Source organism: Thermobia domestica, chromosome 8, assembly GCF_964235325.1.
Source record: "Thermobia domestica chromosome 8, izTheDome1.hap1.1, whole genome shotgun sequence".
Lineage (NCBI taxonomy): Eukaryota > Metazoa > Arthropoda > Insecta > Zygentoma > Lepismatidae > Thermobia > Thermobia domestica.
Window position 1 is genome coordinate 75,067,206 of NC_137461.1, and position 22,349 is coordinate 75,089,554.

At 32.3% G+C, this 22,349-nt stretch overlaps 1 protein-coding gene across 1 annotated transcript in view; it reads right to left on the minus strand.

Annotated features, from left to right (window-relative positions):
* Window positions 1-16,466: 16,466 nt before the first annotated feature.
* Window positions 16,467-22,349, minus strand: part of LOC145692173 (cytochrome P450 2J2-like) — a 32,747-nt gene continuing 26,864 nt past the window's right edge. Inside the window, exons 4-5 of the mRNA XM_081767472.1 lie at window positions 19,273-19,411; window positions 16,467-16,651 (exon numbers count right to left, since the gene is read on the minus strand). Coding sequence (XP_081623598.1) covers window positions 16,467-16,651; window positions 19,273-19,411 — 324 coding nt within the window. The remainder of the gene's footprint in view (window positions 16,652-19,272; window positions 19,412-22,349) is intronic.

The window sequence follows — 22,349 nt, forward strand, 5'->3', positions numbered from 1 at the left end:
TTCCGTGTTTTGTTATCAGTTACATAATAACCCGCCATATGTAGATAATTCTCATTACGTCATTCATCCGGATTTTAAAAAACATTGACCTAGTTTTCTCTTTAACAGACAATAACTTGTCATTCAACGATAGGAATCCCTGAACGTAATGTAATCAATCACAGAGGTATAAAAAAAGAGGGGAATTCCCGAGGATGACTCATACTATTGCACAATATTACGCAATGCGGTCAGACAGGTATAAAAGACTGACCGACATGTTTTTTTTGTAATCACTTCATGTTTACCGTGTGAAGCGTAAAGTTCAGATATTTTTTGTGTGTGCGTTTATATTATTAGTGTGGTTTATTAATAGTGTGGTTTTGTTTTCTTTTGTAAGTAAGATATTTTATAATAATCATATTAATATTATATTATAAAAACTCAGTTCAAAATTATTATAGTAACTTTGAAGAGTTAGTTGAAGAGTTTTAAAAAAATGGCAACAAAAAAGGTCAAATTAAATACTATTAATTCTGATACTCTATTTAATAATAATTTAAAATATTTTATTTTAAAATGTGATACTGATTTAAATGAGGATAGTGGATTTTTTTAAAGAATAAAAGAAAAGACTGTTTAGATATATTAAAACAGGAACAAGATAATTCAGCACTTAAAGTAAATTTTTCGTTGGCTACAACTTTTGTAAAACCAGTAGATTTAGAAACATGTCGATTCTTTGTAAATAGTGGTAACGAAATTATTTTACCGAGTACAGATGTGAATTCTATAATAGAAAAACTATTTAATAAAATTTTAGTTGAACAAGAAAATAGAGCAATTAAGAAATCAGGGTGGTCTTTATGTTCTGAACCAAACCATCACTTAGAAATTAAAATCAGTAAATATGATCCTCTTTTCGCTTCTTCTTTTATAAAATTACCTCAATGGATTTTATCCGAAAAGAATTGCGTTTTAAATATTCAAAATAACGATAATAGATGTTTTATGTACTGCATTCTAGCTGCGTTGCATCCCGCAAAAGATAATCCATATCGTGTGAATAATTACATACAATATAGTAATACTTTATTACCATTATTTGAAAAAAACAATATAAAATTTCCCGTCGAAGTAGAACACATAAGCAAATTTGAACATATGTATAATTCTGTATTTCCTAAGGAACAAATTTCCGTTAATATATATGGCTTTGATTATGATCATGAAACTATTTTCCCGTTACGTATAAGCGAAAACACATGTGTAGATAAACGTATAGATTTACTGTATTGTGAAGAAAATTGCAACAGTCATTATTGTTTAATAAAAAATCTCAATGCGTTATTGAAGAGTCATAAAGAGAAAACTTATGTAAAATTACCTCAATGGATTTTATCCACAAAATGTGTTTTAAATATTCAAAATAACGATAATAGAAGTTCTATGTATAGTATTCTAGCTGCGTTGCATCCCACAAAAGATAATCCACATCGTGTGAATAATTACATACAATATAGTAATACTTTATTACCATTATTTGAAAAAAACAATATAAAATTTCCCGTCGAAGTAGAACACATAAGCAAATTTGAACATATGTATAATTCCGTATTTCCTAAGGAACAAATTTCCGTTAATATATATGGCATTGATTATGATCATGAAACTATTTTCCCGTTACGTATAAGCGAAAACACATGTGTAGATAAACGTATAGATTTACTGTATTGTGAAGAAAATTGCAACAGTCATTATTGTTTAATAAAAAAATCTCAATGCGTTATTGAAGAGTCATATAAAATTGCCTCAATGGATTTTATCCACAAAATGTGTTTTAAATATTCAAAATAATGATAATAGAAGTTTTATGTATAGTATTCTAGCTGCGTTGCATCCCGCAAAAGAACATCCACATCGTGTGAATAATTACATACAATATATTAATACTTTATTACCGTTATTTGAAAAATTTCCAGTCGAAATAGCACACATAAGCAAATTTGAACATATGTATAATTCTGTATTTACTAAGGAACAAATTTCTATTAATATATATGGCATTAATTATGATAATGAAACTATTTTTCCGTTACGTATAAGTGAAAATACAGGTGTATTTAAACATATTGATTTATTATATTTAAACTCTCATTATTGTTTAATTACAAATTTAAATGGTTTAGTCAGACATCAGTTAGGTAGTCATCAAACATTTATTTGTAGACGATGTTTAATGTCTTTTTATAACAAATCAAAATTAGATGAACATGACAAATTATGTAAAGAACACACTCCAACCAAAATTAACATGCCGAAACAAGGAGAAGTTTTAAAATTTCGAAAATTGAAATTGTTATTACAGAATGATGTAATAATAATTGCAGATATGGAAAGTTTATTAAAACCTATAAATAAACAAAGTGGATCTCATACAATACAAATTCACCAACATATACCATGCAGTTTTGGTTATATTGTATGTTGGAGTAACAACTATATGAAATCAGATTTAGTTATTTAGCGGGGAGAAAATGTATCGATGAAGTTTATGTCTGCTATGGAGAATGAATTAAGAAAAATCATAAACATATTAGATCAAGAAAAACCATTAATACCATTAAATAGTTCTCAGTTACAGAAGTTTAACCTATCCACTGAATGCTCAGTTTGTGATAGTAAATATACGAGTAACAATAGAAAAGTTAAACATCATAACCATTTAACTGGTCAATTTATTGCCACGGTATGCAACAAGTGTAATTTACAAATTAAACGTCAAAGTAATTTTATTCCTGTCTTCTTCCATAATTTGTCTGGGTATGATGCACATTTATTTGTGAAAGAATTAGGTTGCACTCCTGGAAATATTTTTGTAATTGCTGAAAGCACTGAGAAATACATAACATTCTCTAAGCACTTTAATTTTAGTGGTAGACCTATCGAGTTACGTTTTGTAGACTTATTTAAATTCCTACCGTATAGTCTCGAAAATTTGGTGTCAAAATTAAAACCTGAGCAATTTGTCTATACAAAGCAATATTTTTCTGATGAAAGTTTCCTTTAATTCTCCGTAATGGAATTTATTTTTATGAATACATAACAAATTTAGATACATTTAAAGAAACTGAATTTCCTGGAAGAGAAGCGTTTAGTAGCAAATTGAATGGAACACAAGTTTCCGAGACTGATTATCAATATGCAAAACTGATTTGGCGTGTGTTTAAATGTGAAAATTTAGGGGACTACCACGATCTATATTTAAAATGTGATGTACTTCTCATAGCAGATGTGTTGGAGAATTTTAGAAAGACATGTTTAAATGCTTTTTGTATTGATCCGATTAATTGTTTTACTGCACCTGGGTTGGCATGGCAAGCCATGTTATATAGAACAAAAATTGAACTTGAACTTTTATCAGATATCAATATGTATATGTTTGTAGAAAAATCGATTCGCGGAGGTATTACTCAAGCTGTGTTAAGGTATGCCAAAGCTAATAATCCTTACGTACATGATTTTGATGCGGAAAAAGAAAAATCTTATTTACTGTATATTGACATGAACAATCTGTACGGACTATCAATGATTGACTATTTACCATATGGTGGTTTTCGGTGGTAGGATAAAATTGACAATTGGCAAGACAAACATAAAATTATCAATTGGCTCACGGATAGTGAATGGGGATTTTTTCTAGAAGTGGACTTAGAGTATCCAAATTATTTACACGAATACCATTCTGATTTTCCGTGTGCTCCAACTAATGAAGTTCCACCGAATGGTAAATATTCAAAATTACTATTGACACTTAAATCGAAATCGAATTATATCTTGCATTATAGAGTATTACAGTTTTATCTAAAACAAGGTTTAATATTGGTAAAAGTACATAAAATATTATGGTTTCGTCAATCTAAATGGCTTGCATCTTATATTCAAGAAAATACTCAACGCCGTGCACATGCTACAATTGAATTTGAGAAAGATTTCTATAAGTTATTAAATAATTCTGTATACGGAAAGACAATGGAGAATGTACGAAAACGAATTGATATAAAATTAATTAACAATGAAAAAAGTGTAAAAAATTAGTAGCGCAAAATCAGTTTGAAAATTGGGTAAAATTGGCTGATAATTTGGCATTGTTTCATATGGTAAAAAAATTGGTAACCCTTAATAAACCAATTTACGTAGGAGCGACAGTTTTAGAATTATCAAAATTAGCTATATATAACTTCCATTATAATATAATGAAAACGCGATATGGAGATAAAATTAGAATTGCATATATGGATACTGACTCTTTCATTTACCAAATTAAAACTAACAATATTTATAACGATATAAAAGATATGATTGAGTATTTTGACACCTCAAATTATCCTGAAAATAATTCTTTACATAGCACACAAAATAAACACGTTTTGGGTAAAATGAAAGACGAATTGGTGGAGTTCCTGTGATTGAATATGTTGGGTTACGAGCAAAAAATTATGCAATAAAAACTGGTGAAAATAAAGAATTGAAAAAATGTAAAGGGATCAAGAAAAATATAGTTAAAGAACAAATTACGTTTGACGATTATAAATCATGTATATTTAAAAACGAAACGATCTATAAAACACAATTTGAAATTAAAAGTAAATACCATTATTTAACAACAAATCAGGTAAGAAAATTAGCATTAGATCCGTATGATGACAAAAGAAAAATTTTAAATTGTAATATACACACTGTTCCTTGGGGGTATTATAATAAAAATGTAAAATGTACGATTTGTATATTGTAAATACGATATATTTTTTTTTGGATATATTAGTATTAAAAAAATATGTCACAATCAGTTCGAGAACAAATAGTTGCAGAATTACATAAAAGTGCAAGACGAAACTATCCTCGAATACCCGTTATAACGAAAGGGATTCATGATTTATGGCAAGCTGATTTAGTTGAAATGAATAGTGGAAAATTGAAAGGTCTAGCCAAAATTAATCGAAATTTCAAATATTTATTAACTGTGATAGATACATTCTCGAAATATGCTTGGGCTATTCCTGTGAAAAATAAAACTGGGAAAGAAATTACACAAGCATTTATAACAGTACTGAGAAAAGCAAACAAAAGCCCTAAATTTTTACAAACTGACAGGGGTCGAGAATTTTATAACTCAGAGTTTCAGAAGGCGATGAACCAAAATAACATTAAACATTATTCCACGTACAGTGATGTGAAAGCAAATATTATTGAAAGATTTAAGAGATCATTACGTAATTTAATGTGGAAAAAATTTACACTGCAGGGAAATTATAAATGGATTGGCATTCTGCCGGAATTACTACATAATTATAATTATACTATTCATTCCACTATTAAAATGAAACCTATCGATGCTATTAAAAAAGAAAATGAAAAACATCTATTGACAAACATCTATTGCAAAAAGTTTTCTGTGATAAAAAGAAAAAGTAAATTTAAGATAGGTGAATATGTAAGAACTTATAGGTGTATAGGTAAAAAAGTAAACTTAAGCGTCCTGGTTTTGATAGAGGTTTTACACGCAATTGGAGTACAGAAATTTTTCGAATTGCTAAAGTTTTCTTCACTAATCCTCCAACATATCACTTAGTAGACTCAAATAATAAACCTGAGCTCCTTCGTGGCTAAGCGGTTAGCGTACGCGCCTTTGGCGTGAGAGACCCGGGTTCGATTCCCGGCGGGAGCTCATGTGGTTCGGATTTCACGTTAATCAGTAGGTCCACGTCTCATATAGCCTCGCTGCTGAACGGGACGCTAAACTAAAATCAACTCAACTCAACTCAAATAATAAACCTATTGAAGGAAGATTTTACGGACATGAATTACAATTAACGAAATTTCCAAACACATATTTAATTGAAAAAGTTTTGCGAAAGAAAAATAATAAGGCCTATGTGAAATGGTTAGGTCTACCAAAAAGTGAAAAATCTTGGATCGATTTAAAACATACTATATTGTAAAAAAAAGAGAAGTCAAGAATTTATAGGTGAAGCATATCGTCACAAATATTTTAAATTCTAGCAATAGAGATGGAATGGAAAATTCCTTTTACATGTATGGTAGCAGGTCCTACAGGTTGTGGAAAATCATATTTTGTTAAAATATTTCTTGACCATTATAGAAAGTTATTTAAAAATATTGTATGGTGTTATGGTGAATGGCAACCGTTGTATGATACTCTTTCAAACTGTACGTTTAAAGAAGGTTAACCTCAAAATAATGAATTTCAAGCACATGAGGGTCCACATCTTGTCATTATAGATGATTTAATGCGTGAGTGTGACCATGGGATTGTACATATATTTACTAAGGGTAGCCATCATAGAAATATAAGTGTAATATTTATCACACAGAATATTTTTCATCAAAAAAAAGGAATGCGGGATATTTCGTTAAATTGTCATTATATTGTTTGTTTTAAAAATCCTAGAGACCAAGCTCAAATTAATTATCTCGCACGACAATTGTATCCAGGTAATACAAAATTTATTCAAAAAGCATATCAAGATGCAACTCGAATTGCACATGGTTATTTACTCTTTGATTTAAAACAAAATACTCCTGATGAGCAGCGAGTTCGAACAAATATCTTTCCAAACAGATTGTTTTAATTATGTTTATGTACCTGTAAAAAATAATAATTGTAATATGGTTTATATTCTAACAACTATTTATGCTTTAATAGCCGTAAAAAAATGATTAGTAAGGAAAATGCACATATGTTAAAACTTTTAGCAAAGTCAAAACCGAAAGCACGTAAGGCAATTTTAGAAAATGCAGATCCTGATTTAATTCGCTCCATTTGTGAATGTTCCTATAACGTATTACAGGGAAATGTTCCATTAAATAAAACAGAGATAAATAAGCTAAAAAAATATAGAAAGGAACTGAGATATTTGGTGAAAAAAGGTCCGTCATTAAAACAAAAGAAAAAACGAATAATTATACAAAAAGGTGGTTTTCTTACTGCTTTGCTTGCACCTATTATTGGAGGTATACTATCTAGTTTAATTAAATAATTATGCAAAACGCACAAAAACTTATTTTATTTGCACCAGAAAAATTACATCATTATCAAACGATATCTAATCTTGATGATGAAATGAAAGAAATTTTAAATAATAAAAGTTTAAATGCAGAAGAAAAATGGACAAAATATAGAGAAGTATTACAAAAATATTTAAATATAATTCAAAAACCGGCAGCAGTTACAACAACAGCAACAACTACTACGGAGGAAGAAGAACAAGAGGACGAGGAGGAGGAGGATGAAATAATATCTACTCTCCCTGAAATTTCTAAACGTAAAGGAAGACCTTTATTACGTAAATTGAAACAAAATCCAAATATTCAATGGGACGATAATGGAAATGTGAATATTAATAATAAATTAATTCCAGGTGCAAATATAGTGGATTTGATATCCGATTTTGTTAGATGTCGTAAGAAAAATATTTCAGTTGCCGGCTGGAAACCTTTTGCTACATTATTAGCAAAAGCCAATATACCTTTAGAGTACATTGGTAATCCACAACGAATAGATTATATTAGAAAACTAACAGAAGACGAAGAAGACGAAGAGGATCGTCCTCCACCCCGTAAACGCAAATGGTGTACTTATAAGCAATAATAATAATAATATTCTATTGTAATCTATTGATATTTTTAAGTATATAGAAAGAAAGATGAATGAGCCCTACCTCAATTATTACATACATCAAGCATTAGGTAATTATAACTTGTATAGAGGTACAGCATATCAAGAAGGTTATGGCATTGGTAGTTTTCTAGGAGGTTTATTTCGTACTGTATTTCCTTTATTAAAACAAGGTGCAAAAACTGTTGGTAAAGAATTGATACGTACAGGAATTAATGTAGCAGGAGATGTACTAGATAATAATAGACCTATTGAAGAGTCTTTGCATGATCGATGGCAAGAAGCTAAAACAAATTTAAAAAATAAAGCTCAAAATAAATTAAATCAAGTGTTGGAAGGATCTGGAAGAAGAAGAAAAAGAAAGAAAGTTCATTTTAGTGGTGCTGGTGTGAAACGGATAAAAAGATCCAAAGATATTTTTGATTGATTAATTATGGAGCAAAGTGATAGTTTTTATCTCACACTTCCTAGCAATAGTTCTATGGAATATTTTCCTCAAAATACTCTTGCTTGTTATACTACTAAATTATATCAACTTATTGTACTGGAGAAGGGAGTGTGGGAAACAGCTGTTGTTGAAGTGCATTATACAAGTTCATTTCAGAATGTTTCCAAATATACAAATAATATTTATTATCGTCTCATTAATACAAAAAACTGGAACATAACTCAAATCTTACCAGGCCACTATTATCATGTTGATGATATTCTATCTCAAATTAATCATAAAAGTGATATATTAAATTTACAATTAAAAGTCAAAGCATCAGTGAAACGAATTGAGGTTAATAGAGTAATAAAAGATCAAGAGAAGCATATAGAAGTACGTCTATCTCCTGAACTAGCCCGAATACTAGGCTTTGATCATATTCAACAAGAAGATATTGCACTTGTTCATCATGCTCGTTATCCACCTGATTTACAAAAAGCGCTACCTACACTTATGTATATTTACAGTGATATTGTAGAACCACAAATGGTGGGTGACACCGTAGCTCCGTTGTTACGTATTATAAATACACATATTACAGAGCATGGTATTAATAATGTACATATTTTTGATAATCCTCATTATGTCACTGTAAAACGTAAACAATTTGATCAAATTATTATTGATTTAAGAGATAGTACAGGTAATCCACTTCCTTTCCAATATGGCAGTGTATGTGTAAAATTACATTTTCGTAGACGTAATATGGTATTGTAAATTTTACCATGTGTGAATATTAATAGTAAGAGAAAAATGCAGTGTGAGTGTATGAAATCAGAATTAGATTTATTTGCTGGTTTACCCACTCAAACCAGTATTATAGGTAATAAAATAGTTCCATATAAACCTGTGGCTTCAATAGCTGATAATGCACCAATAGAATTTGTAGTCCCTGGTCATGGGGATGACTATATTGACTTACCGCACACAATGTTATATGTTAAAGGTAAAATTACTAAATCAGATGGTTCTAATTTAACTTCTGCCGATAAGAAAATCGGCCCTGTAAATGATTTTCTCAATGCAATGTTCAGTGAAGTGCAATTATATTTAAATAATCAAATTATTTCCTACTCTTCACATACATATCCATATCGATCGTATATTGAAAAACTACTAAATTATAATGCTGAAGCTAAAACAACGCATCTTCAAACATCAATGTGGTTTAAAGATACTGCAGGGCATATGGACAGTGTGGCCGATGCTAATGTAGGATTTAAACAAGGTTTTCTTCTCACTGCTTTAAGTCAGTCATTTGAACTATTGGGTTATATTCATGCTGATATTTTCAATCAGGAGAAATTTTTACTGAATGGTGTACAACTGCGCATTAAACTAATTCCAGCTAAACCTACATTTTGTCTAATGGGTGACGCAGATGCTGATGGAAAAGTTGTAATTACAGATGCAACATTGCTTGTGAAAAAGGTTGATGTATCACCAGCAGTTAAAATAGCACAAAATAAAGTATTACAAAATCCTAAATTTAGAATCAAATATCCTATACCAAAAGTGCAGGTGAAGACAGAAACTCTGCCACAAGGAATTATGGATAGTACACTTCCAGATCTGTTTTCAGGCATAGTGCCTAAACGTATTATTATTGGTTTTGTTACTAATACTGCTTTCAATGGTACTTATCAAACAAATCCATTCAATTTTCAACATTTTAGTATGTCATTTTTTACATTGTATGTTGATGGAAATCCAATGCCCTTCAAACCTTTACAACCAGATTTTGATAATAAGCTATATGTACAAGCATATTCTACGTTATTTACAGGTTCAGGTATTTATTATTCTAATCAAGGTAATAATATTTCACTCGCTGAATATCCTAATGGTTATACTCTACTGGTGTTTGATTTAACTCCTGATTCAAGCGCAAGTGCTGCATTTCATACTAGTCCGCAACGGCAAGGAAGTGTACGTTTAGAGGTTCATTTTAATGAAGCACTACCATCTCCTGTAACAGCAATTATTTATGGTGAATTCTCTTCAGAATTAGAAATTGATTTCCAGAGAAAAATATATATTAATTAAAGAAAATGTTAAATACAATTGAGCTTTATGAAGCATTACAACAAAATTTACCTAAAGATCATTTTATTGGTGTGTATGCTGCTGATGAGTTACCTTTGTTTATTCATACATTTCCAGCCGCCATAATTATAAACACTGATTCTAGTGATAAGCCTGGTGAACATTGGGTTGCTGTTTATATATCTAATATGTGTGTGGGAGAGTATTTCGATAGCTATGGTATACCTCCCTATATACAACATCATATAAGGTTTTTAAAACGAAACTGTCTGTATTATACATGGAATAATAGACGTATTCAAGGTGATTTATCTCAATTTTGTGGACATTACTGTTTTCTATATTTAGCATGTCGTGCATCTGGGTATTCGATGCAGGATTTTTTAAACAAATTCTCACTCACTACTATTGATGCTAATGATATTATGCTTTATTCATTTATGAGAATATGATGATGTTATTTTTTTAAACTCCGCCATTGCCGGTCCCAAGCCCTGGATGAGAAAGGAGGAGGGTTGGGGGTGTTCCTACCCCCGTAAAAGAAAATAATGTTGGGTTGGAAACGAGTACACTTCCATTCTCTGCTATGTTCAAATAAGGGTGGAATCCAAAACGAATACACCCCTATTCTCTGCTATGTTAAAATAAGGGTTGGAAAACGAGTTCACCCTTAAACAGTGCTCATAAAAGGGAACGAGTTCACCCTGCTATGTTACGTATTCTTATGTCATTTCTGTTATGTTAAAATAGGGGTTGAAAAATATGCTCATAAAAGAGAACGAGTTCACCCTTAGAAATGGAGGCCTGCTATGTTAAAATAAGCCATGCTCTTTTATTAGCTGTGCTATCTGCTATGTTAAAATAGGGGTTGGAAAAGGGAACGAGTTCACCCTTGAAATGTTACGTAGTCTTATGTATTATCTGATCTTCTGTGTGTTCGTAATTTCAGCTATGTGTTCGTAAGGGTTGGAGAATGAATACACCTCTTAAAATGGAGGTTGTAGTTTTATCTGCTCTTCTATCTGTTCGTAATTAACATACATAGGGGTTGGAATGAATACACCCTTGCTATGTTACGTATTCTTAAGTATTATCTGTTCATAGTCTCAGTGTACTTTCTGCTATGTTAAAATAATTGTCACACCCCTTCTATGTTTCATATTCTTATCTGTTATCTGTTCTGCTGTGTGTTACGTAGTGTTATGTGTTCGTAGGGGTTGAAAACGAGTACACCCCCTTAAAATGGAGGATGTTGTGTGTTACGTAGTCTCAGTGTAATTTCTGAAATAAACCATGTTCTTTTATTAGCTGTGCTATCTGCTATGTTAAAATAGGGGTTGAAAAAGGGAACGAGTTCACCCCTGAAAGAGTGTTCATAAAAGGGAACGAGTTGAATTTGCTCTTCTGTATGTTCGTTATGTTACGTAGTCTGATGTTCTGCTGTTTGTTCATAGGGGTTGGAAAATATGCTCATAAAAGGGAACGAGTACACCCCCTTAAAAATGGTCATAAAAGGGATTAAATTCACCCCTAAAATGGAGGTCGTAAAAGACCGTGGGTTCACGGTGCACGGTGGTCATTTTCCCAGTGGCTTGTGGGTTGTTAAACGCTGTTCCAGGTCTGGCCCAGATCGATCCATTTTCTACTACTTTCACCTCCTTATAGAGAGACATTAGAGACGAAAAAAGCCATGAAAGAAGAAATAGAGAGATTGCTTAAACAAAACATAATTTCTCCTTTTATACCTCCATATGCGTCTCCAGTCATTCTAGTCAATAAAGGAGATAATACGAAGAGGCTCGTGGTTTATTATCGAAAATTAAACATCAGATCTCCCGACTGCTACGCTCTGCCATTAATCAACGATTTAATAGATCTATTCACAAATGTTCCATTTGTAAGCTCCATGGACCTGACATCGTTTTTTTTCAAATCCCTTGAAGGGAAGAGGATAAATTGAAAACGGCATTCATCTGTAGCGCTGGTTTGTTTGCCTTTAATGTGGTCCCACAAGATCATTCTACTTCCCCAGTAGCATTTCAAAGAATAATCTATAAAGTGTTTGCCTGGTTATAATGCGGTATAATGGCATGTTACATGGATGATTTGATTGTATTTGGAAAATCCATAGATGAAAAGTTAGAGAGGCTTAGGAAAGTTTTCACACGCTTGCGGGAAGCTAATCTAAAATTAAATCCATCAAAGTCTCATTTCACATATTCCGAACTACTGATTTTAGGATTTGTCATAGGACGCGTCGGGGTTAGGACAGATCCAAAACGGATCGAGGCAATCACTAACTTTCCCGAACGAAAAACAATTCGTGATGTACGTAGCTTTGTTGGAATAGCTAGTTACAATCGAAGGTTTATTAAGAAATTTTCAGCTATGGCGAAGCCTTTAATAGATTTGCCTAAGTTTCATGTAACCTTTCACCTTTGTCTCATCTTTGTTTCATCTTTGTATTAGCCTGTATTAGCCATCTTTGATCCGGAAGCAGATGCTACCGAGTTGTACGTAGATGCATGTGAATACGGAATTGGTGCAGTACTAATGCAGATTAAGAAAAGAGAAAAGGACCGATTGCTTTTTATAGCAGAAAGATCTCAGAGTATGAAACCAAGTCTTTAACGATCCCAGAAAAAGAGACCGTGGCATTAGTACAAGCTGTGTTACATTTCCATGAATATCTAATAGGAGTGCCACACTTCACAGAGTTCACACACAGTTGTTGTCTTTGTTATTTGAGAAACACGAAAAATCTAAAAGGAAAATATCTTTGTTGGTTAATGAGGCTTCAATCTTACAACTTTTCAATTAAAGCAATAAAAGGCAACCCCTCTAACCGACAAAGTGATTGCATGTCCAGGTATCCCACGCAGACCTTAAGTGAAGAAGAAAACGCAAATCGAGAAGAAGGACTTTGCATAAATACTATGAAAATTGACGCGACTGATGTAATCGAGACACAGAAAGAAGACGAATATTTTGGTAGAATACGCGAGTTAGTAGTCTGATCTTACTAATAATGAGGGTCGTCCTTACGTATTAGTAGACGAGGTGTTATATCGTAAAGTGAATAATGAGTTAAAACAATGTGTTCCACAATGTATGGTTTCTGAAGTTTTATATGCTACCCATACATTTTCTTTAGTAGGTGGAGATCTTGGAGAGCGCAAAGTGTTTTCTCGTGTCAATGAGCGATTTTATTGGCCTCGGATAGGGACTGATATCAAAAATTATATGAGGACCTGCCGCGAATGCCAAGAACGAAGGACCCAACCACGAAACCATTAGGATTGCATATAACAAATTTCCAATAAAATATGGGTGCCAGTAATGTACTTTTAGTAATGAATCTTTGGAGGAGATGAGGGCTGTTAACTGTTCTGAACTTTTTGGGCATTATGTAAATTGTAGCATGTTCAAAATTTTATTGACGTTTCAACTTTAATTTAGTATTTCATTCACGTTAACTTCTTGCAATTGTAGCTTGTTCAAAATGTTATTGACTTTTTAACTTGTAGTATTTCATTCATGTTAACTTCTTGCAATTGTAGCATGTTCAAAACGTTATTGTCTTTTCAACTTTAATGTAGTATTTCATTCACGTTAACTTCTTGCAAATGTAGCATGTTAAAATGTTATTGACCTTTAACTTTCATATAGTACATCCTTAATGCTATATGCTGTGCCAAACTAAGAATTACTTGTTACCTTGAAGTTACTTATAGTTGATCATTTGTTTTCTTCATTTAGTTGTGTTATATGATGGAACAGTGACACTATCCTTGTTTGTTGTAAATGTTCTCTGTGTTATTCTCAAGAAAAGATGAAATGCGACTATGCTGACAACAGCCTCATAATTATGTGCATGAACTATAATATTCTTCATTGCAAAAAATTCTATTCGTATTCAATATTTTTTTACGAGGGCCACTTAAAAAATACCATATCATATAACACGACGTTTCTGAATCATTTCTGTATAATATAAAGTAACTATTTATTCAAAATATTTTCTTAAAATTTTTTAAAAATATTTTCTGAGACTGCATTTTTGGCATACGTGTGAAAAATGACCGCCACGGTAGAGAAATAGAAAGGTTTTAAAATAAAAAAAATATACATTATTTAACGTAATAATGTACATAGTCATAAACAATAATATTTTTAAACAATTATGTTACATAAATTTGGCTAAAAAAACGACAGTCGTAAAAAGTACGAATGCTTAGTATCTACGTGGCTCTCAAGAGGCTTAATAGTCTAGGGTTAATTAAAAAATTTATTCAGTATGAAATTTTCCTTAAGTAGAAGCTTTGCTTTGTTATAATTAAATATAAATTATATTAGCTGAGCAAAACTAGCTATATGTATTCATTAAAATTCAACACCTCTCATGAAGCCAAAAGTTAGTTGGCGAATCTGTAAAACGTGTTGAATTTTAATGAAAATATATAGTTTTGCTCAGCAAACAATTAGTTTATACATTAAATATGAAAGAAACTGGTTGCATAAAATAGTAATAAATAGATCAATATATTTAGAATATTTAATGCATAGTAAATATTTTACATTATACACGATTAATATAAAACAATGACTGAAATTAACAATAAAGCATAATAAAATATAATTTGGAAAAACAAGCATAATTACACAAAAAATTAAGCATAATGTCGGTTGCTCTAGTAATTACAAAATAAAGTCTTAACAAGAAAGTGCAAAGCTGTGTAATGATATATAGGGTGTAAGCAAACACCATACCATAAATTTCGCAAGCAATTCTGCAAAACAAAATATGAAAAGATATTCATATAAGCAAATTCCGAAAATTGCTTGCTTTCCGACTGAACGAAAATAAAGAAAAAATATTAAAGAGCTTTCATCAAAACGCAGTCAAGGTTTGGTTTGTTCTACAGAAGTTTGTTTGAGAATGCAATCCTATTCTTTCCAAAATTGTAATTTGTATCCAACAGGTTCAATGGCTGCACAAGGAATTCCGCTGTGCCTTAAGGACTCCTTAATAGTTGTTTTAAATAGAAGTGGTTCGAATTTAAATGGAATGAAGAAATAGATGTAATTCTTCAAGTTCGAATATTGAATTTGCATAATTTTGAAGTCTATAATAGTTTTTCATCTGTAAGGAACAAGACGTACAATGAAGCGCTCTTGTCTCAATAAATTAAAAGATTAAAAATGCAACCCAATACAACTTAGTTTCAGGGAGAAGCTCGAATGGCTATAGTGCTTCTACCTGGCACCCAATCTTATGTCTCAGAATAATTTGGTATTAACATCTTAGCCCATGACTGTCAGGCAGTATTAGATCTAGAATGTGAAAACTGGGGTTGGCAACCAGAACCGAGACTATCATGAGTTTATCATGAGTTTATTATAAGCTTTCGAAAATATATAAATATCTTAAATTAGTTTTTCATTCAAACGAGGGGTGAAAGGTTCCCCGGGCAGCGGACGCAGGCAACATCGTCTCTATCATATCAAAATTTTGTTCGATATTGATATACTCATGCCTTCTATAACTAATAAAAGCAGAACTCCAAGTCGTTGGGAATTTTGATATGCCCTGCAAGGATATTTCTCAATCTATAGGAAACGAAGACAGACGGTTAAGAAATGAAACTTCTACATTAAAATAAAACTAAAATGTAGTAAACATTTGTGTAATATATTTGTTAAGATTGATTTGAATTCAACGTCCCCTACAGTTTCATGTCTATGGAACATGTTGACCTATAGTTTAACGTGGGGTTCGAACCGTCGGTCGAGGGATGAAATAGGATCTGAAAAGGTTGGGGTACAGTAGGTAGCGGCATGACTCCACGCAGTTCCCCCTGCCTATCTTTGCTCATTGTGATTTTTCAGGAATTGGGTGACACAGTATATATTTTTTTTGAGGTGAGGGGACAGCGTCCTCCCGTGTTCCCCTCACTTTTATCCCTGCATATACCTTTATGTGTTGCAAATATTTTTAATGAAACTGCCTCCGTATCTTACTATGTGAAACTCTACATTGTTTGTTATATGTAAATTACAAATTCCATATATAATTCTTCTCTTCCTAGAAATTTTAAAATGTTCTTGAAATGTAGTACTTCAGTAAAAAATATATTGTTCAAAAACTTTCCTAAATTTCCAGAACAGAAGTTAATGTTGGATTTTATCTTATGCCTATTTGATTACTACGGGAGATTGGCGCTTAATATATTCACATAAACAGTGGATATATCATTTTATTCTATTCTCAATTACAACACGAAACGGTTTAGGCTTGATTGCAAATCCTTCTATAAACTCTGTTGATGGTGGAGGTTCATTTGGTGGAATGCGGAAGGTAAATTTCTGTAGCATCATTGTTGTAAAGAAAAAGAGGATCATTCTTGCTACCTTTTCTCCCAAACATCGTCTTCGACCTGAAAAGAAAATACAGAAATTGACTTTAAAACTCACACTATAATATTATAACTTGAAACGAATTCTTTATGAAATCTGAGAAGTACTCGTATACTTATATAACAAATCAATATCAAACGTAAACAAGGACACATGTGTTACTTCTTGAACACATTTTGATTATTTATAATTGCAGTAACACTAAGATTAATAATGTTGTTAACACTAAGATAAGAAATCCTGAGAGAATGGAGGGGATTCTTCAATTAATATTTTTGGAATAAAATTCCCCGTTAATGATAGGTTTATGTCTTTGTCTTCTAAGAAAAGAAATTATAAGTTTGTCTCAAGTCCTTTCAACAATCAGATCTCGAAAACCACTAGTGTTAGAAGCGTGCCGTTTTCTGTGGAAGATTCCAAATTTTTGTTGATTATCCAGTGCTAATTGAGTATTTAAAAAACATGGGCAGTATTTCTTTATTTTGAAATTTTGAAAAAAAGTAGAGCATCATTATATCCTCATTGTATAACTTATAGATTCCAACAGAACATAGCTATATACATGGTTTTTATACTTCCCGGGTGTTGGTTTCATGTCCATATGATAAAGCGAAGGATAACCGTTTCTCCAGTCTGAGATAAATCTTTATTGTTTGGAGTGTTTTGTCCGATGAACAAAATATATCACTGACATTATAATTAATTGTGTATGTAATGTATTTGCTTATTAGATACTGCTTGCAAGAAGAAAGAAAGCACTAATCATACATAAATGAGAAACTGAAACCTAATGTAGGCTCTCCCCTTTTTGATAGCCCTTGCCGATTTTCATCAAGACTCTTGTGTCTCTAAAGTGACATGGACAGATGTTGTGAGGAATGACAAGTTCCGTGCTTATATGTGAATAATGCACTGTTTAGAGAGCGCAGGTTCATCTAGTACAGTTCAAATGTATATCTTGCAATTTTTAATACATTACAATCGTTCTGAATTTCCTATATAGTTTTACATAATCTATATAAAAGTATGTTCTTCGCTTGCAATAACATTCAATTTATCTTTCATTCTAACTAACTAACTCTATGGCCTATGGAACCGGAGATTGGAAGCCGCATCACAGAAGTTTTCAATCGACTTCTATCCTTAGCCAACTGGTTCCAGTTTGTACTTTGTATTCCTATTACTACGAGGGCCAGCTTAATATTGTTATCTCCTCTCCTTCTAGACCTGCCTAATTGTTGTTTTCCGATAAGATTCCCAGTTTAAGAGTTCAAAAGTGTCTTACCCTTTTCCATTCTGGCTACATTACCTGCCCATTCAAGCCTCCTACACTTCATAACACTAATAATGTTTGGTAAACGGTACAACTTATGCAATTCTCTTTTCTTTTATTTGAATAAATTTTGTTTCTAAATCATGTATTGTACACTAAACATGTACACTTTTAGGTATCAGATTGATTTCTGTTAATAATCACGAAATATTCACAACTTCTAAGAATAATGCTAATACCAATACTAATAGTTTTCCTTATCTGATAAATTAATTGTGAAATTGTTTTTTCAAATTTCTGATTTAGTGCACAATTCTCAGATCTACTTGATTCTCCTGGTATACCATTAAATGTGGATCTACAGTCTATGAAATGCGGTTTGGAGATAAAACCATAACATACCCAGTAATAGTGTAAATCTGAATACCAACATAGATGGTTTCTATTCAACTACACGAAATTCTTATGCTTCATGCTCTAGCTACGGTTCATTATTAATTCATAGTTGCAATGTTAAGAATTTGAAATTTTTCTTTTCATTTAAATGTTCTTACAATTTCAATACATTGGCGTGTCTCCAGGTTGTAGTTTTGTACAAGTAAGCAAATTATATATCAATATTCTTTATGAAGAACAACCTGCTTGACACTATAGACAACTTTATATAGGAGTATTATTCACAATCCACAAGTAAACACTTGTAGGTCGGGATCGATACAAGACGAAAACACTCATCGGATTGAAGGATAAGGCTTCATCCGATATTTAAAGAGGCTCATCACAGCGAAATGGCTGAGATACAGTAAAATGTTTTCCTTCCCTAACCTTTGCGTCTCTGCGATATTTTCTATTATAAAACATGTATTTTATTTCATTCATCCCCAATTAATTACTCAAGCACTGTACTGCCCGGATCCCCACGTACTTTCTTTCTTCTCATGTGAAGTGCTGTCCCCACATTCATTTAGTAAGAACTGATAACTGAGACAACTAACTGTGGTTGTGACCCCACAGTACACTACAGAAAGTGTATAATGATAGTATAATTCCATAGTTTGTGTATGCGTTGTACACCTATCTACAACTCTTAATGATCTGTTTACCATAATATTTTCTGAATCACAGCGGGAAATAGACTAAATACCCTACCCTACTCAACTTTCAATGGTCTGTATAGCCACGTTAAGATAATTGTTTTTAACCTGCTTTTCTACAGAGCACTTAGGCAGATCAATATTTTTCAATTCTTGCAGCAGAATTAAGAAAACAGAATAACATTAGGGAATGAATTACATTTATTCTCTCTTTATAACTCTGAAAAATCTGTATAGCAATACGTCTTACTCATGTAATGCTAGAATATCTTACCTCCTCCATATGGAAAAATATGTTCTGTGTTAACAATTTGCCCATCTTTCAGAAATCTGTCTGGATTAAATTCATCTGGATTAACCCACGTTTCTTTGTCCCTATGGGCAGATAGTAAAGCGAGAAAGATAATTGTACCCTGAAATAGGAGATATCTTTTAAAAAAAGCAATTTGTGTAATGGAATGAATTTCAAAACACAAAAAAATTATTTAGAATAAAATAGAACAAAAAAAACTACAGCGATATTTCGTGTGGGAATAAGTGTAGAATCACCCTATAATAAAGTATCCGTTGCTCCTAGGTTCTGTGTCTGATATGTAAAGTCTAAGAACATGGCTAATGCAAATTCATTTCCACATTTTCTAGTATCATTATTGGGCACTCTGAAATGTTTTTTTCTTCGATTTGACTATTCCTGTTACACCGAAGGAATGTAACGAAATCCCAGTGACGGTACATTCTTTTCAGTGGGATCAATTAAGACTTATCTTGTTAATATTTTGGTATAATTAAAGTTTGCACTTAACAAACTTTATATTCTGAGACGTACAAGCAACCAAGTGAATATATCACAGTTATTTTTGTTATTGCATGGCAATTTACAATGTTTCACAGAGTACTATTCCGTTAATTGAACTTTACATAAGTTGCCGGAATCTATCAATCCTTCCACTTGAACGTTGGTATGGGTTAAAATTTGAGAAAACATGCGGTAACTTGAAGTGAATAAAATAAAGCAACCTTAAACGGTTATAGATAAACTCTTTCCAAGTAACACTTTGAAGTAAATCAAGAAAGCATCGATTCCCAAACCAGTTTGAGAGGGATAATCTTCACAATTCTAATGTTACGTTATAACTTCAGACTTTACTAAAAAGTGTTACTGGGATAAGTATATTGAATTGGTGGTATTATGTGATAACGCCTTTAAAATATTACAGGTTTTAAATTTTTTAAAAAAATATAGAACATCATGTATTTGTAAGTTATAAATAAGCATCAGTGGCAGATTTAGATGGTAAAAGCTCAGGAAGACAGCCAGCACGCTGCCTATGGTAGATGTATAATGAGTTAATAGAAAAACTTATTTTTTTAACAAAGAAAATAATATCTTCAGTCACTCATAAATCGGGGACGCCTAGCTGCCCGGCCACAGGCTTGGTCTGCCGCTGTTGTGCATGAGGGTTCACAGTTGAGAAAGAAAAGGTAGTTCTTATTTGTAGCTGATCTCGGACGAAAGCGATATCGTGACAAAGGACGCTTGCTTAGCGCTCAAACACATTGGAACCTGTCTATGTTGGCCACCATAGCTTCCGTTGGAAAGTGGCCTATTTAGACAGGTGGCTAACTAACAGAAAATAAGTGTGATTGGTAGTAGTAGGGGCCCCTCTATATTCAGCCGAGTCAGCAAAAATTTTGGTGACGTCATAGGTCAAAGGTCAATGACCTTTGACTGCGATGAATGACTCAGGTTACCTAGGCCTCTGAGTCCTAGTATTATACGAAAATCGCTATAAAATCTTAATTTATCCAGAACTACAGCTCTAACCTAGCAAGAACTCTAGAACTCTTTGAGTGCTACTCAGAATTCTAAAAATATATACATTTTAAGATTTTTGGTATTCCGTGAATTTAGCAGCGAAACTTTAAAATCGCTATAAAATCTTTATTTACCCAGAACTATTGTTCTAACCTAGCAAGAACTCTAGAACTCTTTGAATGCTACTCAGAACTCTAAAAAATATATACATTTTAAGATTTTTGGTGTTGCGTGAAGTTAGCACCGAAACTTTAATATCGCTATAAAATCTTTATTTACCCAGAACTATTGGTGTAACCTAGCAAGAACTCTAGAACTCTTTGAGTGCTACTCAGAACTCTAAAAGAATATCGATTTATTAAACGTTTGGTCGCTAACTTCACGGGGGTCAACGAAAGAGGTGTTAAAAAATGTAGCAGTAGGGAAGAAAGAAGAATTTTAGATATTGTTAAGAGAAGGAAGAGGGACTGGTTAGGATATTGGCTGAGGAGGAACTGTATTATGAGGGACGTGCTGGAGGGTATTGTGGAAGGAAAGAGAGGGTGGGAAAGAAGGAGACTAGTTGAAGGAAGGTATTAAAACAGAAAATTGCTACATCAATACGAAGAGACTACCTCAGGACCACCGAACGTCGAAGCTTCTCAGTTGCAGCAAGTAACCTGCCAAGAATGGCAGAATATCTATTACGTAAATGATTATATATTTAGCAATATTGAGTAAAAAGAGAGAGAGAAACTTGAAATAATAATTATTATAATCAAACCTCTTAAGATTTTAGAATAAATTGAGTGAAAACTGAAAACGATTCAACTGTCTATGTCTTTTGTGAAAATTCAATCTATATAAATACGTTTGACCTGTATTGGAAATACAAAATAACGGCATCAAACTCCAAGTTATTTGAAGTCTCACTTCTGAATATGGATTACTAGCATCAAGTACCCACTTCGTTGGGTTAAACCTAAAAAAGTAATAATAATATATTTCGTTAGTCAGTTAGTTTTTACTATTAGTAAAGCTCTCTCCGATATCGGTCATTTTCGATTATTTGTATATTTCCCTTCCCTCCCCAAGTTGCGGGGCTGAATTTGAATTTAAACGGCATCAGAAGTGTCACTGTTCGTTTCAGAGACCCCCAAAACTAAGGATTCGGCAATAATATTGGTCATTTTCAATAAACTTATATAACACCCTTCACCCCCATGTTGCGAGGTACGGCATCATAAGTGTAATTGCCCATCTTAATGACCTCGAAAACCATGAGTTCGACATTGATAATAGTAATTTTTGATAATTTTATATATCTAGTTATTCCCCCAAGGAATTGGCATTTAAACGTGATCGGAAGTAGCACTGTTCACCTTAGCGACGTCGAAAACTATAGATTCCACAATAATATTTGCTCATTTTTGCTCATTATTGTGTATGAGGCTGAATTTGGTCGCAAACTCAGCGAACTGGAAAACTATGGATTCGACAATATTATTTGTCATTTTCGATGGCTTTTATATATCTTCTCTTCCCTCCGCCAAGCT